This window comes from Schistocerca gregaria, chromosome 11 (assembly GCF_023897955.1).
Source record: "Schistocerca gregaria isolate iqSchGreg1 chromosome 11, iqSchGreg1.2, whole genome shotgun sequence".
Classification (NCBI taxonomy): domain Eukaryota; kingdom Metazoa; phylum Arthropoda; class Insecta; order Orthoptera; family Acrididae; genus Schistocerca; species Schistocerca gregaria.
The window spans coordinates 106,009,220-106,036,073 of record NC_064930.1 but is presented as its reverse complement, the minus strand read 5'-3'; the positions used below and the strand labels follow the sequence as shown (position 1 = coordinate 106,036,073).

At 40.3% G+C, this 26,854-nt stretch overlaps 1 protein-coding gene across 1 annotated transcript in view; it reads right to left on the bottom strand.

The window, feature by feature from the left end:
- Positions 1 to 25,786, bottom strand: part of LOC126295049 (uncharacterized) — a 134,932-nt gene extending 109,146 nt beyond the window's left edge. The window contains exons 1-3 of the mRNA XM_049987298.1: positions 25,715 to 25,786; positions 21,185 to 21,250; positions 18,842 to 18,904 (exon numbers count right to left, since the gene is read on the bottom strand). Of these exons, the coding sequence (XP_049843255.1) occupies positions 18,842 to 18,904; positions 21,185 to 21,250; positions 25,715 to 25,717 (132 nt within the window). The 5' untranslated portion in view covers positions 25,718 to 25,786. The remainder of the gene's footprint in view (positions 1 to 18,841; positions 18,905 to 21,184; positions 21,251 to 25,714) is intronic.
- Between the last annotated feature and the right edge of the window lie 1,068 nt (positions 25,787 to 26,854).

Below are 26,854 nucleotides of genomic sequence, written 5' to 3'. Positions count from 1 at the left end.
AGACTGTCAATCCAAAGAGCCAGGGTTCGATTCCCGGCTGGGTCGGAGATTTTCTCCGCTCAGGGACTGGGTGTCGTGTTGTCTTAATCATCATCATTTTGTCCCCATCGACATGCAAGTCACCGAAGTGGCGTCAAATCGAAAGACTTGCATCAGGCGAGCGGTCTACCCAATGGGAGGCCCTCGTCACACGACATTATTATTATTTCTTTCTTTTCTCAGAAGTTACGTCTGGTCAAAAATGGAAAGTGATGTAGACCTTGATCAAGCATGACTTTCTTTTAACTGTACAGTATATGTCATATTGCATTTAGGAACTTTTGGATAATTGAACATGTAACAATAATTACGGATTTTTGCAGTTGTATACATAAGTTTGGATGTAGCTGTATTGCATTGATGTACTGGTGGATATTGTGTGGTATGACTCCTGTAGTTGATAGTATAATTGGTATAATGTCAACTTTCTCCTGATGCCACATGTCCTTGACTTCCCAGACAGTTGGATGTAGTTTTCAATTTTTTCTCCTGTTTTCTTTTGTATATTTGTTGTATTGGGTATGGATATTTCGATTAGTTGTGTTAATTTCTTCTTTTTATTGGTGAGGGTGATGTCAGGTTTGTTATGTGGTGGTGTTTTATGTGTTATAATGGTTCTGTTCCAGTATAATTTTTATTCATCATTATCCAGTACATTTTGTGGAGCATACTTGTATGTGGGAACATGTTGTTTCATAAGTTTATGTTGTAAGGCAAGCTGCTGATGTATTATTTTTGCTACATTGTCATGTCTTCTGGGGTATTCTGTATTTGCTAGTATTGTACATCTGCTTGTGATGTGATCTACTGTTTCTATTTGTTGTTTGAAAAGTCTGCAGTTATTTGTTGTGGCATTGGGATCTTTAATAATATGCTTGCTGTAATATCTGTTGTTTATTGTTTGATCCTGTGTTGCAATCTTGAATCCTTCTGCCTCACTGTATATATTGCCTTTCTTAGCCATGTGTTGAATGCGTCTTTATCAATGTGTGGCTGTGTTAGATGATATGGGTGCTTGCCATGTAGTGTTCTCTTTTTCCAATTTACTTTCTTCATATCTGTTGAGATTATGTGATCTAAAGGGTTGTAGAAATGGTTATGAAATTGCAGTGGTGTAGCCGATGCATTTATATGAGTGATTGCTTTATGTATTTTGCTAGTTTCTGCTCGTTCTAGAAAATGTTTTCTTAAATTGTCTACCTGTCCATAATGTAGGTTTTTTTATGTCGATAAATCCCCTTCCTCCTCCTTTTCTGCTTAATGTGAATCTTTCTGTTGCTGAATGTATGTGATGTATTCTATACTTGTGGCATTGTGATCGTGTAAGTGTATTGAGTGCTTCTATGTCTGTGTTGCTCCATTTCACTACTCCAAATGAGTATGTCAATATTGGTAAAGCATAAGTATTTATAGCTTTTGTCTTGTTTCTTCCTGTCAATTCTGTTTTCAGTATTTTTGTTAGTCTTTGTCTATATTTTTCTTTTAGTTGTTCTTTAATATTTGTATTATCTATTCCTATTTTTGTCTGTATCCTAGATATTTATTGGCATCTGTTTTTTCCATCACTTCTATGCAGTCGCTGTGGTTATCCAATATGTAATCTTCTTGTTTAGTGCGTTTTCCCTTGACTATGCTATTTTTCTTACATTTGTCTGTTCCGAAAGCCATATTTATATCATTGCTGAATACTTCTGTTGTCTTTAGTAATTGGTTGAGTTGTTGATTTGTTGCTGCCAGTAGTTTTAGATCATCCATGTATAGCAAATGTGTGATTTTGTGCGGGTATGTTCCAGTAATATTGTATCCATAATTTGTATGATTAGCATGTTGGATAGTGGGTTCAGAGCAAGGCAGAACCAGAAAGGACCTAATGAGTGTCCTTGGTAGATTCCATCCTTAATCTGTATTGGCTGTGATGTGATCCATTTTCGAATTATTCATTACTATGTTTAGGAACTGTATCAATTTAGTATCTACTTTGTAGTAACCATGAGTGGGGTACACTATCACAAGCTTTTTGGTAATCAATGTATGCATAGTGTAGTGACCTTTGTTTAGTTTTAGCTTGATATGTCACCTCTGCATCTATTATCAGTTGCCCTTTACATCCTCGTGCTCCTTTGCAACAGCCTTTTTGTTCTTCACTTATAATTTTGTTCTGTGTTGTATGTGTTATTAATTTCTTTGTAATGACTGAAGTTAATATTTTGTATATTGTTGGTAGGCATGTTATGGGGCGGTATTTAGCTGGGTTTGCTGTGTCTGCTTGATCTTTAGGTTTCATATAAGTTATTCCATGTGTAAGTGTATCAGGGAATGTGTATGGGTCTGCAATGTAACTGTTAAATAATTTAGTTAGATGAGAATGTGTTGAGGTGAACTTCTTTAGCCAGGAATTTGCTATTTTATCTTTTCCAGGGGCTTTCCAATTGTGAGTAGAATTACTTGCTTTGGTGACTTCATGTTGCAAAATTATCACTTCAGGCATTTGTGGGATCATCTTGTATGTGGCTGTTTCTGCTTGTATCCACCGTGCATGCCTGTTATGTTGTATCGGGTTTGGCCATATGTTGCTCCAGAAGTGTTCCATGTCTGTTATGTTTGGTGGATTGTCTATTTTAATGTGTGTGTTATGTATTGTCTGGTAAAATTTCTTTTGGTTTGTGTTGTATGTTTGGTTTTGTTTCCTTCTATTTTCACTTTTTTTGTATCTTCTAAGTCGTTTGGCCAATGCTTGTAATTTCTGCTTCTTTTAATCTAATTGCTGTATTGCTTCTTGTTGTGAGATTTTATCTAACACTTTTCATTTTTTTCTGACATTTCATTTCTTACAAACTGTGTTAGCTGTCTGATGTCTTTTCTCAGTTTTTCCTATTCTGATCTGTAGCCTGTGTTACAGATCAGAATAGAAAAACTGATAAAAGACATCGGACAGCTAACACAATTTATAAGAAATGAAATGTCAGGGGCAGAAAATGTTTTTGGATTCACTTAATTATCCACACAATTGGTCATCAGCAGAGCTTAAAATTATATGAATTCATACGACACATTGTAATTGTGACAGTTTTTTTTTTTTTACACCATGGTAATAATTTCACTAACCATCAGAATAAATGAAGCACCCTTGACAGTTGTGAGGAGAGTTTTGGTACAACGTCAATGTGTGTAGCAAACAGATTGGCAGCTGAAACTTTGCAAACCTTTAATGTGGCACTGCCTAATGTGAAAGTGGCTACATTGATGCATCATTATAATTCAGTGCATCTTACTAGTTTTAATGTTTTATGCACAAAAGCCAAATAAACAAACTATATGCAAAGTTTTTTTTTAGTTATCTGTGAAGTTAAAGAACCTGAAACAAAAATGAAGCTGTGCAACTGCACCCAGAGGGAAATATGACCAGCTATGATAAGATGGTAAAACTTTACAAGGGGTTGTGCATGCTCTAACTTCCAAGTTCATGTTGGTAACAAAAGTGGTCAGGGGAAGTTAAGATGGTGGAAGAGTCAATTTGTGTAGCCAATAATGTAACAATGTTTTCATTTTGATCATGGGAGACATATTGAGTATTTGATGTGAAAATATCCTTAACATACTTAGCATTGAAACACAAACTGAATTTTTGTAGAGAAATACTGTTTGCAGAGAGAAACACCCACAACCACACAATAAGCAATTTAACAGAGTTTTCATCAGTTACTTGAGCCTTGGCATTTCTGTTATTGATATATATATTGCAGGACTCTTGGACACAACAAAACTTAAAGTAATAGAAAATGGAACTGTCTGATTCCATATCAACCTAGACCTCAGGCTAGGCTACAGGTAAGTCTGCCACCACAATCTAGATTCAGCCTTTGAGACAAAATCATTAATAATATTTGAAGACAGACAGTACAAAACAGCTGAATGGAGAATGATAGAAAGATAGCAAAATCAGGACATGAGGAAAGGACCACCCACATGAAGTTAGTAATTCATACAATTTTGCCACCACAACCAACATTTGTATTCCAGACAAAATGATTAAGAAAACTTCAACATCAAATTTGCAGATGTGTTCTATAAGCCACATACATGATTATATATCAATAACAGAAACATATGAGCCAAAACAGGGTGTGAAGGAAAAGCCATCCACAAAACATGACTAGTTCATAAATTAATGGCTTGACGAACTATCTAGTATAAGCTGATCACTGATTACACTGTAATATCATTAATCTGGCTATCTCCAACTTGACTCGGAGACATGTAAAAAAACATCTGGTATCTACTGTGAGCATTACAGCACATGGACAGTTCTTTGTAAAGTTAAGACGAGTGTGGGTACTGACTGCACAGCTATCTCCATTCACTTTAACAAAATGTGTTATGTGTTGACTGTAGTTGATTGGACATCCCGACCAGCACAACTCATTGAACTTCCTGGCAGATTAAAACTGTGTGCCGTATCGAGACTAACTCGTGATCTTAGCCTTTTGCAGGCAAGTTCTCTACCATCTGAACTACCCAAGCATGACTCACGCCTCGTCCTCACAGCTTTACTTCTGCCAGTACCACACCACCAATCTTCCAAACTTTACAGAAGCTCTCCTGTGAACTTTTCAGAACTAGTGCTCCTGAAAGAATGAATATTGTGGAGACATGGCTTAGCCACAGTCTGGGGGATGTTTCCAAAATGAGATTTTCACTCTGCAGTGGAGTGTGCGCTAATATTAAACTTCCTGGAAGATTAAAACTGTGTGCCAGATCAAGACTCGAACTCGTGACCTTTGCCTTTCATGGGCAAGTGCAAGTATGGAAGGTAGGAGGTGGGGTACTGGCAGAAGTAAAGCTGTGAGGACAGGGTGTGAGTCGTGCTTGGGTAGCTCAGACGGTAGAGCACTTGCCCGCGATAGGCAAAGGTCCTGAGTTCAAGTCTCAGTCCGGCACACAGTTTTAATCTGACAGGAAGTTTCATATCAGCACACACTCTGCTGCAGAGTGAAAATCTCATTCAGCACAACTCACTCAACTTGTTGGTACTGAAGAAACCTTTCTGCAGAATCCAGCTTTGCACAGATGGAGTAGTTGCCCATCACTTTCATGGAATCAGCAGCCTTCTGTGACATAATATAGACCACTACAAAGTAGCGATACAACACCCTTCGACATCTTATTGACAAATGATACTTGCAAATAAAAGTATTTTATATAAACAGAATAGAAGGATGTGAAACAACTTGTCAAGTCTAAATGTACAGGGCAGAAGAAGACTGTCGACACTATGCACCTGCCAGGATCTCATCTGTGATGTGGTGTCGACTGTGTTCCTCAGCTGTGAGTTTCGTTCATGTATGCAACAAAAATTACTGAAATATCACATCAACCTGTTGTGCAAACAACAGTTATTGATAAAGGCATACACATGTTTCAGCACCTCCATGCAATCATCAGTGGGTACTTTTCATCAGTTCTTTAAAATAAAAAACACGTCTCACGCAATAATCACTCTTAATGAAACTGGACCTAAAAACAGTTTATGTCTGTTGTGGTTACCACCTTATTTATCTAAATTTTTGAGTTCTGCACAGTCATCTTTATATTAATGTATACTGGTAGCTTTACTAAATTATGTTCTGTGAGTTTAGTTTGTGATTTAGCAAATCTCTATCAAGTGTGATTTTGTTGCCAAAAAATATTTTGCAATTACATTTTATGAATGCTTATGGCTACTTCTGAAATATCCACTCTGATTTATTGTGGAAATACACAAATACGAAATACGTTGTTGTGTAACTTTACTCTTAAGTCACACTTCTTCAGTTTACTCACTGCAGTGTTTATGTACTGGTGGTGTCTAGTCACTATTGATATTCACTTGGTCTCATATCAGTTTGTAGCTAAATTGAAACTATTTACTTTCTGTTACTACACAGACAGAGAGAGACAGACTCAGAGAGAAGGGGGGCACAAGCAGATAAAGACAATCCAACAATCTACTTTCAAGCCACAGTGAGTATTTGAATCAACTTTTTTGTTGTTGTCATTGGTAACATGGGCACTGATCTATGGTGAAAACTGACATTTTCCACAAGCACACAAATGTTTACATACGTAAAGAAGTAAAATGTGACATACTTAATCTTACAGTTACAGAGGATGTAAGCCTAAACCCTTGATTTGTAGCCTTGCACTAATCTCAAATTCCATATGGAATACATGCCAGAATGATAGTCCATGAAACACTGGTTGCTGGATATTTATTGACATGAAAAAGTTGGTAACATGGAATGAAATAAATACAGAATCAGAGTCTGAAATAATGAGCATGAAGATATTCATCAAAAGTGTGGAAGAAACTGCTGTTTGATGATCCAACACCCACTCGTTAAAGTAGAGTAATGCATAAGACGTAAGCAGGAAAACATTGCATACCAATTTGTCAATCATACCATAGTGAAAGGACATAAGCTTAGAATGGGAAGCAGGGAGAAAGATCATGGCAATATAGAAGGAGCACAATATCACATTGTGCTAGTATAGAGAAGGAAATGGGCCACACTGTTTTATCATCAGGGTTCCTTTGACGGTATTTAGGGAAACCATAGAAAACCTAAAACTAAACGACCAGAACCTTATGTATTCCAAAGTCATGTCTAATACAGTAGCACTGCTATGGGGAGAAAAATTCCTGTGGCAATATACAAAACATGTTTTCCCAAAACATGTCTTATACAGTTATTTCAAAAATCACACATGAAAGGAAAATATTCTGTAAGCAATAGATATGCCCAAGGTAACCAATTCCCTAAATGTAGAGGTTGTAATCTCTAGGCTACTATAGCCTCATGGATCAGTACTGTTAAACAAATTTTGAAAGTCAGGATGGTATTTCTGCCTAATGAAGCTGATAAGGAACTGATCAGAAACAACCTAGGCAAACTAAAACTATGCTTTGACAAAAAAGAAAATATGGACATACACGACACAAATTCATAAGTACTAAAAGTTGTGTGTTGTCGAAAATAGTGAGAAATGAGAAGCAATTCCAGTTGTTTAAGCCAGCACTGGCATGGTCTGGAATCCCAACATTAGTGATATTTGGAGAATAGTACAATTTGTCTAGTTTTTTATATACACTCCTGGAAATGGAAAAAAGAACACATTGACACCGGTGTGTCAGACCCACCATACTTGCTCCGGACACTGCGAGAGGTCTGTACAAGCAATGATCACACGCACGGCACAGCGGACACACCAGGAACCGCGGTGTTGGCCGTCGAATGGCGCTAACTGCCCAGCATTTGTGCACCGCCGCCATCAGTGTCAGCCAGTTTGCTGTGGCATACGGAGCTCCATCGCAGTCTTTAACACTCGTAGCATGCCGCGACATGCGTGGACGTGAACCGTATGTGCAGTTGACGGACTTTGAGCGAGGGCGTATAGTGGGCATGCGGGAGGCCGGGTGGACGTACCGCCGAATTGCTCAACACGTGGGGTGTGAGGTTTCCACAGAACATCGATGTTGTCGCCAGTGGTCGGCGGAAGGTGCACGTGCCCGTCGACCTGGGACCGGACCGCAGCGACGCACGGATGCACGCCAAGACTGTAGGATCCTACGCACTGCCGTAGGGGACCGCACCGACACTTCCCAGCAAATTAGGGACACTGTTGCTCCTGGGGTATCGGCGAGGACTATTCGCAACCGTCTCCATGAAGCTGGGCTATGGTCCCGCACACTTTTAGGCCGTCTTCCGCTCACGCCCCAACATCGTGCAGTTCGCCTCCAGTGGTGTCGCGACAGGCGTGAATGGAGGGACGAATGGAGACGTGTCGTCTTCAGCGATGAGAGTCGCTTCTGCCTTGCTGCCAATGATGGTCGTATGCGTGTTTGGCGCCGTGCAGGTGAACGCCACAATCGGGACTGCATATGACCGAGGCGCACACAGGGCCAACACCCGGCATCATGGTGTGGGGAGCGATCTCCTACACTGGACGTACACCCCTGGTGATCGTCGAGGGGACACTGAATAGCGCACGGTACATCCAAACCGTCATCGAACCCATCGTTCTACCATTCCTAGACCGGCAAAGGAACTTGCTGTTCCAACAGGACAATGCATGTCCGCATGTATCCCGTGCCACCCAACTTGCTCTAGAAGGTGTAAGTCAACTACCCTGACCAGCAAGATCTCCGGATCTGTCCCCCATTGAGCATGTTTGGGACTGGATGAAGCATCGTCTCACGCGGTCTGCACGTCCAGCACGAACGCTGGTCCAACTGAGGCGCCAGGTGGAAATGGCATGGCAAGCCGTTCCACAGGACTACATCCAGCATCTCTACGATCGTCTCCATGGGAGAATAGCAGCCTGCATTGCTGCAAAAGGTGGATATACACTGTACTAGTGCCGACATTGTGCATGCTCTGTTGCCTGTGTCTATGTGCCTGTGGTTCTGTCAGTGTGATCATTTGATGTATCTGACCCCAGGAATGTGTCAATAAAGTTTCCCCTTCCTGGGACAATGAATTCACGGTGTTCTTATTTCAATTTCCAGGAGTGTATTTTGAATATTTTAACATTGAAATAAATCTTCAATCAATGTCAGTTATCATTATGGATTAATGTTATTGTCTTTAATATATAGTGACAATAATAAAATTGAATATTAATTATTAGTCACATACCAGTTAAAAATATTGAGTCATGCTTTCAATTTCTCATACAATGTAACATACTGAGAGGAATGTTTCTTACAGTTACTACTAACAAACTGGTCAAGAATGTTCATAATTGGAGCCAGTTTTCCTACTTCCTTCCTGGCTGATCAAGTATCTTGCTCATCACAATGAAGACAGCACAACAGTAATCTCCATCTTTGGAGGGACATAGTAGCCCAAAAAATCTTTCTCCCAGTTCCATTAGTTGCCCAAAGACATTCAAAATTCATTCTACTAGCTGTGTAGACTCCTGCAATTTGTGAAAACCCAACCCATCACTCTTTCCCCATGAGAATAAAAGGCACATTTTTGTGTATTTTGCCCATTGCCATTATTTCGTGCTTTGGTATAGGTTTTAGTACATTGTCTCGTGAATACTTTCTCTCAGACACTATAATGAAAACACTAATGGTATAGCACATTATTTGCATCACCAATGACACCTGGAAGAAGGATAGTAATATTGTGCAACCTTGTTCTAGCATTATGCCATTGAAATACTTTTCCTTATTTAGTTGGTCCATATTTTCCTACATAAAAACTATCACAGCAATCAATTTCATAATTTTCATCTCATTCCTGCTCTGATGTGTCCTGGTCACTGACAATAATAGCATCCTCTTCATCTCCACCATCAGAATCAACTGGCCCCACATCAAGTACATGATCAATTACCACACTCTCATCTCCTCCTGACCCATAGCAAACAACATATAACAATATTTGCTGTTAATTGTATTATCAGATATCATATATTATGCAAAATACACAAAAATGTGCCTTTTATTCTCATGGGGAAAGAGTGATGGGTTGGGGTTTCACAAATTGCAGCATTCTTGAACTTGTTTCAACAGCAACTCACAAAGTCCTATTCCCAACTTAAGTTACAAGAATACATGTATATCATTCAACTGATGTTTTAGAGCAGCTATCAGAATAACAAAGAAGTGTGATACGTCATTTAGCAGTGAACTACAAAAAATCATAAGAGAGGCACACCACACCCCTACACATCACTGCTCGGTTAATAACACCATTGCATAGTCACATGGCAGCACATAGTTGCATAATAAATTTGAATGAAGCTGAAACCCTGCTGCCAAATACAAGCTAAGCAAGATCAAAAGATCATCAAAATAGCTTATGCAAGAAGTGTCCAGTTAATTTACAAGCAAGATCTTATCTTGCGAAAAGAAAGTGGGAAATCCACATTCATGTCCCAGTTCAGTATATATTTTCATATGACACTTTAAATAGTACCTCTGTACTTATTAGAGTTGAGTTTCAGAAATAAATTTCTGTATTTGAAAGTCTAGTTCATCATCAAATATAAGATAGATATACAAATGACTGAGGTGGGGAGGGAGCAGAACAAAAAACTGAAGATATTAAGCAGAGAGTGCACCACACGAAGTGCCACACTTCAGATTTAATAAAAACAATATGAAGTGGAACTTGCCCTCCCCCTCTGGCAACAGAACTGTTAGTTTATGGAAAAATGGTTTTTCCATGTGCAATTTAAAAAAGGCATAGGTCATTACAGCTTGTAAGAAGAGTCACAGGAAATACTTACAGAACTACAGACATAGGTAGTAGATGTCACATTGTTCTAGAACACTTTCATGCTCCTATACGACTATTTACTTGAGTTTAGATGATTCAGTGCCTCTACTATTTTGTGAGTTATTACCTTTTGACCTTAAGTTATATGCATGCACTAAGATACAAGAACCAAATGAGTCATGTGGATAGGAGCAAATTATCCACCATGACTACAGAACCAAACTAATACCTGCCTTGTCTTCTAGTGATCAAGTGACAAACAGCTATAGCCAACAGACAAACTTTACAGAGAGATGTTTGCAATTCAAATATATTATTAAATCTAAGACTGATGGACTGACTCTCCCCCTCCCCCACCCTGCATCTGCATCTGCATCATCGGCTGAAATGCCATTTATCCTTTTACTATCAGAATGCACATCTAATAATGAAGAATGAATAAGAATAATATCTATGGCTGCGCTATTCCCCTCCACCCTAGCTGGAAAGAATGAAGTCTGCACCATATCATATGAATTTAGAAGATCTACCAACATCCTTTTTCTAGCACAATCATATACAAAATACTGAAGTCACCATGTATAACTAAATTCTGGCACTTCCCATAAAGTAAATCAAGAACTCTCTCCAGCTTGAGTAGAAATGCTCTGAAGTCAGAGTTAGGGGACTTATAAACAACAAAAATTAGAAGTTTATTTTCACTAAATTCAACTGTCCCTGTACAACATTCAAATATCTGTTCAGTGCAGTGCCGTGATATGTCTATGGACTCAAATGGAACACTGTTTTTTATGTATATGGCCACTCTCCCACTCTGCAACGAACTCCTTGAAAAACAGCCAGCTAATCTGTATCCTGGTAAGGGAATCCTCTGAATTGTCAAATCATTCAAGTGGTGCTCCGATATACCAATAATTTCAGAGACAACATCTATAAGCAGTTCACTAACTTTATCTTGAATACCTCTTATATTTTGGTGAAATATGCTATTACCTTCTCTGCTTGGAAGCATGACATCCTCTGAAGGTGATTCCTTAGTTAGAGGGACTTCCTTTAAGCAGTATACCTACGAGCTGACTTCAATCTAAAAAAGGTGCAGCTCTAACACCAACTACAACAGGAATTTTTCCACGAGTCACCACCACCACACAGACATCTATAAACTTTGCCAGCCTCCTCTTTCCAAACCTATTGAGGTGCAGGCCATGTCTAGTGAAACCCAATCTACTGACAGACTCAACTGACACCACTACAATGTGGCCCAAATCCTCTGCTATCAGTGACTTCTCCAGCCCCATGTTAATACACTCAACAGCCACATTAAGATTATGCCAATCATGACGCTGAAACAGTTTTACAAAATGTACATTAGTGCCACCAGTTTGAGTAGCCATCTTTACCACGTCACCACCTAATCATATTCCCTGTTCCTATCAAGACTAATTCCTGCTGCATCCACAGTCACTACCTTATCCTCTTTCATGAAATTCATACATAACTCCCCGGGTCAATAGAAGCAACCAATTCCACCCATCGGCTTTGACCCGTGATGTAAGGATATTGTAGTGTGTGACATCATAATGGGGCGGAGTTTAGCTTGTGAGAGTGGCATGTCTGTAGGTGTCATTTTGATGTGATCAGTGGTGCTCTCTGGTGGTGTGTTGTGTGTTAGGTGATGTTTTTGGTTTAGTTTGCAGTGTGGCGTGGTTATAGGTGGCATATTGTTTCGGTCAGTGGCTCTCTCTCTCTCTCTCTCTCTCTCTCTCTCGTTGTGTGTTTATGGGTGGTGTGTTATATGGCAAATGGGATTCATTCGCGCGGTAGTCCTGCACGTGTGTGTGGTATCAGTGATGACTGTGCTTTCAGCAGAATATTTTTCAGTGAGTTAAAGATTTTGGTTTTGTTATGTCAAAATTATTGTAGTTTTGTTTCTGTTCATTGTGTGTGAATTTTGGTAAATTGCTTTGTTTATGTCTTTGATAGGTATGGATATGGCTGACAAGGTCAACAGTTTTCGGTTGTTGGCGATGATGATGGGGGAGAGTGCATTGCCCTAATAAAATTTCTTCAGTTATTTGGCCTGTTGGCTGAAGTAGTGAAGTGTTCAATGTGTCGTGAAGAAATGAGGCTTACTAAAGTTCCAGGGTCTCGGACCCGGGATGGCTATATGTGGAGGTGCCGTAAGGATAACTTATGGTGCTCCATTAGGCGAGGTTCCCGATTCTAGAAGTCTAGGTTTGGCATAAGAGAAATTGTATTAATGACTTATTTTTCTTATAAATCCTCTCATAGTTTCTGTGCGCATGAGGTGGGTGTGAGAGAGAGAATGGTGCTTGATTGGTATTCTTATTGTCATGAGCTGCGTTCCGAATACATTAAGTACAAGGGTAGGTTAGGTGGGCCTGGTGTTGTTGTAGTGGTGGAGATTGATGAGAAGAAAAAGTATGGGAGGGGTAAGTCTTTGGTTGGTTTATGGGCGTGGAGGAAATTAGTGGGATTGATTGAGGATACCATTATAGTTTCAGGTGTGTTTTCTTCTTGTAGGGGGTTGGGTCAGCAGAGGTACAATGATCTATTAGTGAATTATGAGATGGGGGTTTGTACGAATACTATAGAGGGGTTTTGGGTGGCAGTTAAGTCAGTGACTGCGAGGGGGAAGAGACGCTCTTCTAACCTTCAGTCTCATCTGGAAGAGTACTATCGGCGGAAGAGCATCCCTACTTTTAGGGTTTTTTAAGGGTGGTTAGTAGGATGTATAGTCCGAAGGTTGTGGGCGGGTTAGGTGTTGGCTGGGGAGAGGGGGGGGGGGGGGCTGTGGCTTGGGGAGGGTTGTTAGTGAAGTTTGTAGAAGTATGTTGGGGGGGGATGGTGTTTGTTTTGTGTAGAGAATATTTTTGTTACAGTTCTTGTTGAGTTTTAGAGTGTGATTGTGATATTTTTTGGTTTTTCTAGGACTATGGGTCTTATTTTGGAGGTGAGGGGGTTGGATTGTGGGTGGGGTGGGAGTTTCATTTGGTTGTGGTTTTTTGTTGGTGTTTGTGTGGGGGGAGGGGGGGCTGGGTGTGATTGTGGTGACTGACCTAGGTGGTTGCACCAGAGCTTTTTAGTGGTGAGTTTATGTTTTTTCTTTATGTTTGTTTGTTTGATGGTTTGTGGGGTGTATGTGGGCTGTTTGGTTGTTTGTATTGGTGATCTGGTATTTTGCCTTGCTGTCGACTTATGACTTTAAGGAAAAGTTTTATTGTAAAGTGTGGTTGTGGCTATGGCTGGTTTGGTATCATTAGTTGCTGTTGACTTATATACATCAAGGGAAGTGGCCGATTCCAATAGATTTTTGTGTGTAGCGGAATTTGGGAAGGTTCTGGGGTCTTGTTATTTTAGTGTTTGTCATTTGGTGTAGTGGCATGTGTTTGTATTTAGTTTGTCCCCACCCAAAACCCCCCAATTTTCCCTGCTTGTTCATTAGTTTCATTATAGTTTTGGAGGAATATCTGTTTGGTGGTTTTTTGATCTATTTTCATGTTTGTTGTCATGTTAGTGTGATGACATCATAGGAGCAGTATGGGAGTAGTTGTGAATCATTTCCGCCATATTGGTGACCTCATTGGTCAAAGTGGAGGGGAGGAATTGCCAGGTCACCAGCATTGTGAAGCCAAGTTCAGTGTTGGCTAAGGTGACTAACAGCATAGGGGAGTTGGGATAATGGAAGTGTGCACTAACTCCAACACATCCCGCAACTGGTGGCCCATACCTCTACCATGCAAACTGCTTAGCAACATAGCCTCCTCTTTTCTGTTAAACTTTGCTGTTGACTGAGGCCTCCTCACTGCTGAGGACTGCTGCCTGTTCCCTACACCTACAGCAATAAGAGGCTCCTCTCCACTCAACACATCACCAGAGAGCACCACTGATCACATCAAAATGACACCTACAGACATGCCACTCTCACAAGCTAAACTCCGCCCCATTATGATGTCACACACTACAATATCCTTACATCACGGGTCAAAGCCGATGGGTGGAATTGGTTGCTTCTATTGACCCGGGGAGTTATGTATGAATTTCATGAAAGAGGATAAGGTAGTGACTGTGGATGCAGCAGGAATTAGTCTTGATAGGAACAGGCAATATGATGTAGGTGGTGACGTGGTAAAGATGGCTACTCAAACTGGTGGCACTAATGTACATTTTGTACAACTGTTTCAGCGTCATGATCGGCATAATCTTAATGCGGCTGTTGAGTGTATTAACATGGGGCTGGAGAAGGCATTGATGGCAGAGGATTTGGGCCACATTGTAGTGGTGTCAGTTGAGTCTGTCAGTAGATTGGGTTTCACTAGACATGGCCTGCACCTCAATAGGTTTGGGAAGAGGAGGCTGGCAAAGTTTATAGATGTCTGTGTGGTGGTGGTGACTCGTGGAAAAATTCCTGTTGTAGTTGGTGTTAGAGCTGTACCTTTTTTAGATTGAAGTCAGCTTGTAGGTATACTGCTTAAAGGAAGTCCCTCTAAGGAATCACCTTCAGAGGATGTCATGCTTCCAAGCATATTTCACCAAAAAATAAGAGGTATTCGAGATGAAGTTAGTTAACTGCTTATAGATGTTGTCTCTGAAATTATTGGTATATCTGAGCACCACTTGAATGATCAAATCTATTGCATATATGCCAAGTACAACTGTCTGAATACCTCTTCCTCCTAGCTGCCCTCTTGCCAACTGCCTGTTCCCATTCACCAGCACACTTCACCCTCCTCAACCTACACTCCTGGAAATTGAAATAAGAACACCGTGAATTCATTGTCCCAGGAAGGGGAAACTTTATTGACACATTCCTGGGGTCAGATACATCACATGATCACACTGACAGAACCACAGGCACATAGACACAGGCAACAGAGCATGCACAATGTCGGCACTAGTACAGTGTATATCCACCTTTCGCAGCAATGCAGGCTGCTATTCTCCCATGGAGACGATCGTAGAGATGCCGGATGTAGTCCTGTGGAACGGCTTGCCATGCCATTTCCACCTGGTGCCTCAGTTGGACCAGCATTCGTGCTGGACGTGCAGACCGCGTGAGACGATGCTTCATCCAGTCCCAAACATGCTCAATGGGGGACAGATCGGGAGATCTTGCTGGCCAGGGTAGTTGACTTACACCTTCTAGAGCACGTTGGGTGGCACGGCATACATGCGGACGTGCATTGTCCTGTTGGAACAGCAAGTTCCCTTGCCAGTCTAGGAATGGTAGAACGATGGGTTCGATGTCGGTTTGGATGTACCGTGCACTATTCAGTGTCCCCTCGACGATCACCAGAGGTGTACGGCCAGTGTAGGAGATCGCTCCCCACACCATGATGCCGGGTGTTGGCCCTGTGTGCCTCGGTCGTATGCAGTCCCGATTGTGGCGCTCACCTGCATGGCGCCAAACACGCATACGACCATCATTGGCACCAAGGCAGAAGCGACTCATCGCTGAAGACGACACGTCTCCATTCGTCCCTCCATTCACGCCTGTCGCGACACCACTGGAGGCGGGCTGCACGATGTTGGGGTGTGAGCGGAAGACGGCCTAATGGTATGCGGGACCATAGCCCAGCTTCATGGAGACGGTTGCGAATGGTCCTCGCCGATACCCCAGGAGCAACAGTGTCCCTAATTTGCTGGGAAGTGGCGGTGCGGTCCCCTACGGCACTGCGTAGGATCCTACGGTCTTGGCGTGCATCCGTGCGTCGCTGCGGTCCGGTCCCAGGTCGACGGGCACGTGCACCTTCCGCCGACCACTGGCGACAACATCGATGTACTGTGGAGACCTCACGCCCCACGTGTTGAGCAATTCGGCGGTACGTCCACCCGGCCTCCCGCATGCCCACTATACGCCCTCGCTCAAAGTCCGTCAACTGCACATACGGTTCACGTCCACGCTGTCGCGGCATGCTACCAGTGTTAAAGACTGCGATGGAGCTCCGTATGCCACGGCAAACTGGCTGACACTGACGGCGGCGGTGCACAAATGCTGCGCAGCTAGCGCCATTCGAAGGCCAACACCGCGGTTCCTGGTGTGTCCGCTGTGCCCTGTGTGTGATCATTGCTTGTACAGCCCTCTCGCAGTGTCCAGAGCAAGTATGGTGGATCTGACACACCGGTGTCAATGTGTTCTTTTTTCCATTTCCAGGAGTGTATCTAGTTCCTCCTTTGCTTATTGTAACTGCACCTTAAGGGTATAGATCTTATGCTCCTGCTCCTCTATCAACTTATTTCTACTACAGATTCTGGATTCCCAGGAGAGGATCTCTTTACAATGCCCACTGGCTTCCCCACTGCTTTCCTCCAATGACAATACTCTGAACAAATCTCACACTGTAACCCACTACTCACAAGCCTGCAACACAGCCCACACTTCACACTCACGGTAAAATTTTACAGTTACTGGAAAAAAACCTAAATGTCTATGTTACCTAAGTTCAGTTACACCAGTAGAACTGTTTATAGATTTAAGAATAGCGGTCTCAAAATTCTCTCTCTATTAAGAAGGCAACAACTTATTATTACTACTAAACTGCAACTAATACCAACACCAACAAAACGTCACAAAATTTATTAGCTAAAACCAAAAATTCAAGTGGCCACTCGAACACTCAATAAAGTTAAAATAGGGAATGAAAATTTTACTGAAATATTTCACCAGAGACAATAACAAATGTAAGTTGAAAACTAAAGCATGAAATTTACTAAACAACTTCAATGTACAGAAAAAACTAAACACAGCAATTGAAGGTTTCCAAAAGTTTATTAAATCTCTATTTTGCCACAAAGAGCATGAAACACCATTAAAAACTATTAAATTTAATAACTGTATAACAGTGCACAAACAAATTTGTTAGTACTTAGCTTTATAACCACTACAGCTGCAACCACACGTTGTGAAATGTAAACACACTACTGAGGCATGAGACTTGGATGAACAGTGGAAGCACACTCGCAAATAACAGACCACTTGAGTCAATAACACAGATAGAAAGACAGATTAATAAAAATCCGCTAATAAGTTACTTTTATAGCAAATATTAACACAAATAAACTTTAAAATAAGTAACTAAAGACTTAAACTTTATAAAATATTGATGAGCAATTTTTACAGCAGTCCAGCACATGTGACATAACAACAAAGACATCAAGACAACACATTGATAGAATAGTGAAAAAACTGGCATGGGCTTGAATTGGTATCAGCTTGGGTGCTAGAGAGATGTAGTTACATGTGAGGCTGTACTGAAACTATCACTTATTTTAGAAATCAGGCTCAAAAGAGGCAAACCTATGTTTAGAGCATCTTTTGATTTTACAGAAAGCCTTTGACAATGTAGACTCAATATACTATTGCAAATTTTGAAAGTAAGAGGCAAAAAGAGTTTCAACTTATAACTGCAACCTGGTTTCCGTACAAGTCGAAGGACATGCAATGGGAGCTATAATTGAGAAGGGTGTGAGACAGAATTTTAGCCTATTCCTGATGTTATTCACTCTGTACGTCAAGCAAACTGTGAATGAAACTAAGAAGAAACTTGTATTGGGAGTTAACATTATGCAATAAGAAATAAAAAAAAATTGCAGTAATGATGTAATTCTGACAAACAGCTCGGAAGAGGAGGAGAATGGAATGGATAGTGTCTGGCAAAGAGATTACATGGTGAACATCAATAAAAGTGAAACAAGGATAATGGAATGTAGTTGAATTAAATCGGGCGATGCTGAGGGAATTAAATTAGGAAGTGTAACACTAAGAGTAGTTGATGAATTTTGATATTTGGGCAGTTATTTTAATTGATAATGGTCAAAGTAAGGAAGCTATAACACACAGGCTGGCAATTACAATACAGGTTTTGTGAAGAAGAGGAAATTGTTAATATCTAATATAATTTAAGTGTTGGAAAATATTTCCTTAAGGTATTTGTCTGGAGAGTATCCAAGCATGAAGGTAAAACATGGGTGATAAGCAATTTTGACAAGAAGAGAATGGAAGCTTCAGAAATGTGTTGCTGTAGAGGAATGATGAAGATTAGATGAGTAGACTGAATAACAGATGACGATATACTGAACTGAAAGAGGGGAAAAAAATTATGTCACAACTTGACTAAGAAGGAACTGGTTGACAGAACATATTCTGAGGCATCTTGAAATGCTGTTTGGTAATAGGAGGAAATGGGGAGGGGGGGGGGGGGGTGTCGGAGACTAAACAAGCAGAGATGAAGGACTTTAGGCCACACCAGTATACAGAGATGCATCAAACCTCTCTTCGGTCTGAAGACCACAATGAAAGTATAACATTTAAAAATGTTATTTTGTCTGCTTTGTCTTTGCCTGTTGCTAAGAGACTGTCATATTTACACCCCTTACAATATAAAACTATGCTAATGTGACAAGACATATTAGGTATCTATACCATTACATTCACCACAACTGAGTCACAACGTAACACTACTTAATGACAGAGTCATAAATTTTAGAATTACAGTTACATAAAGAATTACCTCTTGATTCACATCCTCATCCAAGTCTTGTTTCAGTTTCGCACTTGATGAGTAAACACTGACCTGTAGTAACAACAAAACAAACTGTAAGCATTGTGTTCATGCAGTCACTATGTACACATAAAAATATAACATATTTAAGTCAAATTATGGAACTTTTTAAGAAGACATGACTAGTTCTACATAACTGAGACAGTAATTGTGGATGACGAAGCCACAAAGGCATACTTCAATAATTGTCAGTAAAATGTTATATAGATGTTTAATGACGACATAATTTAAAATTTATTAGGATATCGCATTTGAGCCATCTTCCTATGGAGTGCAACATAATACTCATCTCTGTGGTTATTCCAAACAAGAATGATAACAGAAGGCATTACCGCGAGTAGATGTGATAACTCGTTTCCAAGTGCCTACTTTTGGAGGCCTGTGACAAATGCACAATACCTTACAAAAATATCAATACCCTGAATATGGGCAGTGCAATCCTTGCACCATTTTATAAAAATAGTAAAAAATGTGACATTCCAAGCATAAAGGGTAAGAGTTGAAGGGTATTTAGCACTCTCCTGTTTTTCTTATCCTGTATTTACAGTGTACGTGAAGTCGCACTTGACGTGATGCAGACTTACTCGACTGGGTAGTTAATGCACACAAAAAAACTGGAAAGGCTAATTTTCCAACAAGACGTTCTCTATCAAAGCTATATATCTGTGTGTTCAATGCTTCTAGAGAATGTTTCAAGATGAGTAATTTAGAGCAAGTGTGCCACATGAGAATTTGTTTTGATTCAGCTAGAAGAAAGAAGTCTAGGTATACCACATTGAGCAAGGAAGAAGTGATGAGATATTTTAAAAACAGGTGCAACACATTTTCCATATAATATTGGGATGCCAAAAGCTGAAAAAAGCTACATTTTTGAAAACCGGAGACAAGAACCAAGACCTAGCACTGATTCCACCAGAAGTTAACAGTGACATTTTGTTACAATCAGTTCTGTTGCCAGTGCCAAATGCATAGGCTCCCCAAACGCGTTGCAAATGCATCACATACTGAGCCCACAGTACACAGCTTAATTCTGTGATAATATTAAGACATTAATAATTAATACAGTATCAATATATCAACACATTAGCTTAAAGATCTGCTTGCGAAAATACATTCCAAGATATTTTTAATTGTAATTATAATATTCCTTTATTGAAAAGCATAAGCATTGCCAGCATTTCATTCTTGGGATTGCAAATGCAATCCAAGGTTCATACATACAACAAAATTCACATACTTCCATGTAAGTTTGTATTGGACTCATGTCTACAATTTTACCTTTCCAGATAACAAGCAACTCGACACGCCTCTTGTTGAATCATACTTAACCTTCCCAAATGATGATTCACCAATCTCAACAGCAACCCTCAGTCCCCATAATTAATGTATTATGGACACAGTTCTCAAAAAAAAATTATGAAAAGAAATCAAGAACTGTATGACTGACAACATGAGCATTGTTGGTACAATACTACATTGACTAACAATAACAAAAATTATGTCGTCAAAACAGTATCACAGATTTCCATGGGTTTTTTTTTTTTTTTTTTTTTTTTTTTTTTTTTTTTTTTTTTTTTTTTTTTTTTACCCAGGAACCACGTGAATAGATTGTCAAATACTATATTGATGAAAACTTCACATATCTTCATATCTTCACCCCTGGTCTGACACTGAACAACTTAGTCAACTTCATTGATTGATCACAAACATGACACTTTACCAATTTTACCAGCAAGCCACAACTGCCAGAATTTTTAGTAGTAGCTCTGTCATCCCCAGTGTTGCATGTTAAGAATACTTGTAAGCTACTTTGTCATATCCATTGCTAATGCCCTTTTTATAAACAGAAAACAAACCTGTTCCCACAAACAACACAGCAATCTAACAATTTCAAATTGAAAAATAAATTTGTAGGCACTGACAACTACCACTCCAATAACTCAAACACACTAATAAGCTACCAATTTCGAAACAGACAATGAACCTGTAGCCACTGACCACTGACATTGTAGCATGCCAAAGAAACCTCAAAACACTGAAATCCACCACTTGAGGGCACCACCACATGCTGCAAAATGATCCATTTCAAACATCCCACCCAGCCACAATGTTAAGTAAAACAAGATTGTTATGTCACAAGCCAAAGCTGACAGTCAGTAATGGACATTTCAGTTGACTACAGCATGCCACAAATTAGGATTATTTCAACAACACATCACATACAAAAATTAATGAAACAGTCACAAGAAATACAAGGAAGTCACTTACCACAGAGCCACATTTAATACATACCTCATCTGTTTCCTCTTTCTCTGTCCAGTTAGTGTTTTTGTGGTTCATGATTGCACTTCTAAGTACCTAAAAAAAAGAAAGGAAGGTCAAAGGAAATATTTTCAGTGCAAACTGGCAGCAGCAACTGGGCCAATACACAGGCCGAGGAACAAAGAGTCCAACAAATCACACACAGTGTTGACAAATGACTGTGGCTATTTCTTCATAGCACTAGCTTATTGTATACTATCTTACTGTATTACAGGTGACATACCCAGTTCCTCTTTTTTTTCCACATTAGCATTACGACCAACCTTAAAGTAAATTTTGCCATTTATTACAGTCAACCTCAGTTATACAGCTAAAGAATGGAAAAATGGCTCTGAGCACTATGTGACTTAACTTCTGAGGTTATCAGTCACCTACAAATTAGAACTACTTAAACCTAACTAACCTAAGGACATCACACACACATCCATGCCCGAGGCAGGATTCGAACCCGCGACCACAGCGGTCGCTCGGCTCTAGACTGTAGCCTCTAGAAACGCGCGGCCACTCCGGCCGGCAAAGAATGGTAGATTAAAATGGAACTGGAGCCTAATGTTATTTCCTACATCAATGCTTGTGGATGTATCTTGGGGATACCTCAATGACACCATAATGAAAGACTTATCATATTGAGATCAATGTAAGTAAGAGTCCAATAAATTTTTATTTCTTAATCTCACAGGCTGCACTCAGCATAATTAAGCTAGAAAATAACCTGTCATTCCATATCTATTCATTGCATTTAATTTCAGGCTGACGGGAACAAAATGAAAACCTACCCCTAAAGATTGTTCGCCTCATTTTATTGGCCAATTTAATATCCATTTTAACGCAACTACTTCTTTATAAATTCCTAATTCATAGCCAATGTGACTAACCCAAATTGGAGCTACTATTGCCATACTGAGATCTTTCAATTCATTAAATGAAGACATACTATAATATCTAAACACAGCACTGTGCAGAAATCATACTTGATCGTCATAAATATTTAACAGTGATTAATTCCACTAAGAAAGCTGATTTGGGGAAGTGACTTCCTCTTCACTGGACTCACAGTGAACCTTCTATTGAGTTCTGAAGTTGTGTGATGCTTTTTGCCAGTGAAAATTGCACTTACTCAGTAGTGCTTCCTGGAGGAATTACATTTTTTCACATCCTTCCACAAAACTGTTTTCACATGATACTACATTAAAAACCTTAAGTTACCGCAGACTGCTATCAACACATGATTTACTGAATTATGGAGTAGGACGAATAATGAAAGCATACTGAAAATTAACGGCCACAGTAATTGCAGCAGGATGAATACATTCCACAGTATTGCCATTCATCTCAACATAATCCTGGCATAATGTAGTATCTTGAATTGTTAGTGTAACGGCTCCTTTCACCAACACCATTACATCACATAGCGACAGTAACTCAAAACAAACATACTGCAATATATTGAATGTACAGTATTTAACATTGACTTCCACCGAAGATGCATACACAAGTAGCAATTTTATCAGATAGACGGAAATAGCAATCAGATGACAACGCGGTACACATACACGTCGACCGCTCATTTTTCAAAAATGGTTCAGTTGGGTCTGAGAACTATGGGACTTAACATCTGAGGTCATCAGTCCCCTAGTACTTAGACCTACTTAAACCTAACTAACCTAAGGACATCACACACATCCATGCCCGAGGCAGGATTCGAACCTGCGACCGTAGCGGTCGCTCAGTTCCAGACTAAAGCGCCTAGAACCGCTTGGTCACAAGGCCGAGCTCTCATTTTTCATATTTCATACATTGTGAACAGTACAGGTTCTAAAATACTTGCTAAAAAGTTAATTACCCACAATCGCAATTCGATAATTTACAAACGCTTTGAACAGAACACAGGTGTTTCATTGTGATAAACAATTGCTGAAACAAGTACGTAGGAAATTCTTATGCTATCAGAAATCATCAGCAAAGGCGTAAAAGTTAATTATGAATAAAATCGAGTTAAAGTGCGCCCAAAACACTAAACCCATGGTACTACGCGTAGCTACACAGACATCGTCACAAGATTTTTTGGAAACTCCGTCACTCGTCGAAATCAAGCGTAATAATAACATAAATACTGAATTATTAATTTAGTTCCAAAATAAAGATTCCTCTTCCCATCATCTATGTTTTGAATCTCTTATCACTTATTCGTTACCTGGAGATGGTGCAGGTCCCTCTGAGCAGTTGCCACTGGACTCGTGCGCAAAGCAGAATTCGCAGTGCCTTCTCCTGCTTCTGGCTACTTGTACCGTGGCTCTTTGCTGTATGAGCAGTAGCAGCAGCAAGCTCCGAGCAGTCAAATGCCACCGGGAAATTTTTTTTTTGCGCGCCCAAGATGCCAGATTCGCGCATGCGCATAGCAATCTGAGTTACACCGGCTGTTGCAGGGGGAGGGGTGCAGTCCCCATTTGACCAGCGTATGCTTGTATGTTGTAACGAGCCGGATCGAACTTATACAGCGACAATGGATAGTACTGTACCAACATCGCTACGCCGTTAATTCATGGCTTCCTGCAGCGCAAAATACTTGGGCGAACCAATCGACCACTACAGCTTTAATTAGATATAGTTTTTAATTTCACAGTCGATGCTATCTGATTTCAGAAGATTCCAGTTGTAGTGGAGCGCCTGGCGACTACTCTAAGTCTATTTCGTACCGTAATCTCACTCTCACGGAACAAATTGAGGACAGATCACCCTTATCATTACTACTGCGGCAACCTCAAACACTGACTATGTAGCCGGCTCGAATATCGAATAATGAAAGACAGTACCCTTACTTTACATAACGTCAAGATCGAAAAATGACACGATTACCTACATTACGAATAGAGACATATAAACATTCTAATGACAATGATCACCAATATGGAGCAGTAATTACGAGATAGGCTAATTTAGATAACGACTCTCTTTGTCTAAGCTACTGGTCGAATCCAAGCATCAAATCTATTTAAATACAGTACCTGTTTATATAACGACGAGATAAACGCAGCAAATAGCTTGCGATTGTTCTGCCACACAACGAAATTCTCACAACGCAGTACATTACCTCTCGAGAAGACTTAACTTTTTAAGTACTTATCAAATTCATATTCCATATGCCGTCGTGTTATGACCAGTTTGTATTAAAACGCTTCCACCAATATTGATAAGAAGTGAAATAGTTTATGCTACCACTAAATCTCTTTGTACTTAGCCCAGCGTCGCTATGTAAATAATACGACGTCACGTACTTCACAGGTTTAATAATCTTTGTCCTTGGTGTAATCGTTGACCTTTCCGTAATAAATTACAACTTCTATTATACTTGCATTTACTTAGACACTCTTTCCATCAATGAAATCGTTTTAACTTTTTAGAGTATCTACCCTCTGTAGGTTTATCGTGATTCAATGCAATCAAAGAACTTTTGATTAGGCAAACTTACAAATACTAGCATATACTTGTGTCCTGCAACGCGGTTTTAAGATCTCTGGAATTCACCCTTTCCTTTTCTCGTAATATATAATATACACCAGATACTAATTAAATACACGTAAGTCCGCAGCTCGTGGTCTCGCGGTAGCGTTCTCGCTTCCCGAGCACGGGGTCCCGGGTTCGATTCCCGGCGGGGTCAGGGATTTTTCACCTGCCTCGTGATGACTGGGTGTTTGTGTCGTCTTCATCATCATCATCAATCATCCCCATTACGGTCGGAGGAAGGCAATGGCAAACCACCTCCACTAGGACCTTGCCTAGTATGGCGGCGCGGGTCTCCCGCGTCGCTCCCCTACGCTCGGTAAACGGAGTATGGGACTCATCATCATCATCATCAAGGTTTATGTTAACCCAAGAAAACTTGAATTTATTTCCTCTAGGTGTTTCACTACAATCTCATTCACGTAAATGAGTGAGTGCCATCAAAGACTACACCCCACAACACGGAAATTCAGTAATAAAAAAATTAAACAAAAATCCTAAGTGCTTCTGCCACTTTAAATCTAACCCTAAGTGACAATTTAAAACAATTCTGAACCTCTTCAGGCGTTGACAATACGCGACCTGCTAAGTTCCCTAATTGAATTGGGCCACTCGTCACTTTGGCTAATCAAGTTTTTGTTTAGCTGCGTGCTGCTCGCAAAATGGTTCCTTTATTTTCTCGTCGCTTATCCACTCAACTACTGGTGCACTCTATCACAATATAGTGAAATAGTTCGTATTTATTTGAGCCAATTCTCGGTCCGCTGTAAGATAGTGGTATTTAAACAATAACTACGTACATGTGAACGAGGCTTTCCCTTCTCGAACACACACCCACTTCAACAAAACGGCTAACAACCCAATTATCTCTGAGCGAGCGGCGACCACTAATTGTACAACACGGACAGCATATCGGTTCCACCGATTCCCTACGGCTCAGCACCTACAATACTTCTCTTTCTAACCAGGCTCACGCTGGATTTACCACAGCAAACTTACCATCGAAACTGTCCACAAGACGACAATCAATTGATAGCTCGTGCATATAAAATCGCAAAAAACCAGTGTATCACCAGCCACAGAATCTCTCTATATATTTCGTTGCTCAGCATTGGGAAGAAACAACTGTCACAGCCACGTATATGAGCAGGGGCCTAACAGACTAAATAGCCATGCTGCATCCGCGAACTGTACCCAAATTAAAATACTGATACTACCAATCAAAACTCCTTTCCCTCTCCCGAGCCTTAACCGCCAGCTGCGTTGCGTCACTACACCATTGGGTCGCTCTATCAGACCTAGATGCACACTGAGATATCCACTTAGTCGGTGAGAAGTCTACATCGAAACTTACTATTTATGCCATACCATAGGAACCATTTAAAACGAACAAACACGCAGCGCCACGCCAGCTTTTGACAATTAATTAATTATTTGTTGCTGCTGTCGGTTCTCTACGACAGCGGCCAGCTGTTGCGCGTCGCTCAGGCAGCATCTCTGGACTCAGCGAAGGCGTGTTGTTGCATCGCAGAAGTCGCGCGCGCTCACCACCTATTTTTTCGCCGACGTTCGCGGATCATCTACAACATATTTTTCTCTTAATACATCATACAAGTACATTTACAGTAACCACCAGATATTATGAAGTTATCGAGTAGGATGCTCAGCATTAGTAAGGGCGAACATAACCCGTGCATTTTGACACAGCACAATGTTTCCCGTTATTGCTGTTCTCTCTTCGTTTACAGTTCCCACGTCAAATGGAAACAAAACAGATTTCTGTGGCTAGGAGTCTTCAGGTGAATTAATATACTTCCTCATAATCATGGAAGACTAAAGTTAGTAATTTCTATTTTCTGATTTTATAATATTTCCACGTTATTAACAGTCAACCATTAATCGTCTTAATGAAGTCACTTTTGTCGGTTTGGTAGAGAAATTTGCTTCCATTAATTTTTTCCGCCGAGACAGTGAAAATATTTTAAACGAAGTGGTTTATTTCACATTATTGGCTAGTTTCAACTTCGTCCAATTTCAAGCGCACATTTTGTGGCAGGAATGGCCTTATACCATAATAAAGAGCCAAACATGAAATAATACAGCACTGGTAGAAGTTTGGTACTTTAGTGTGAATATGGA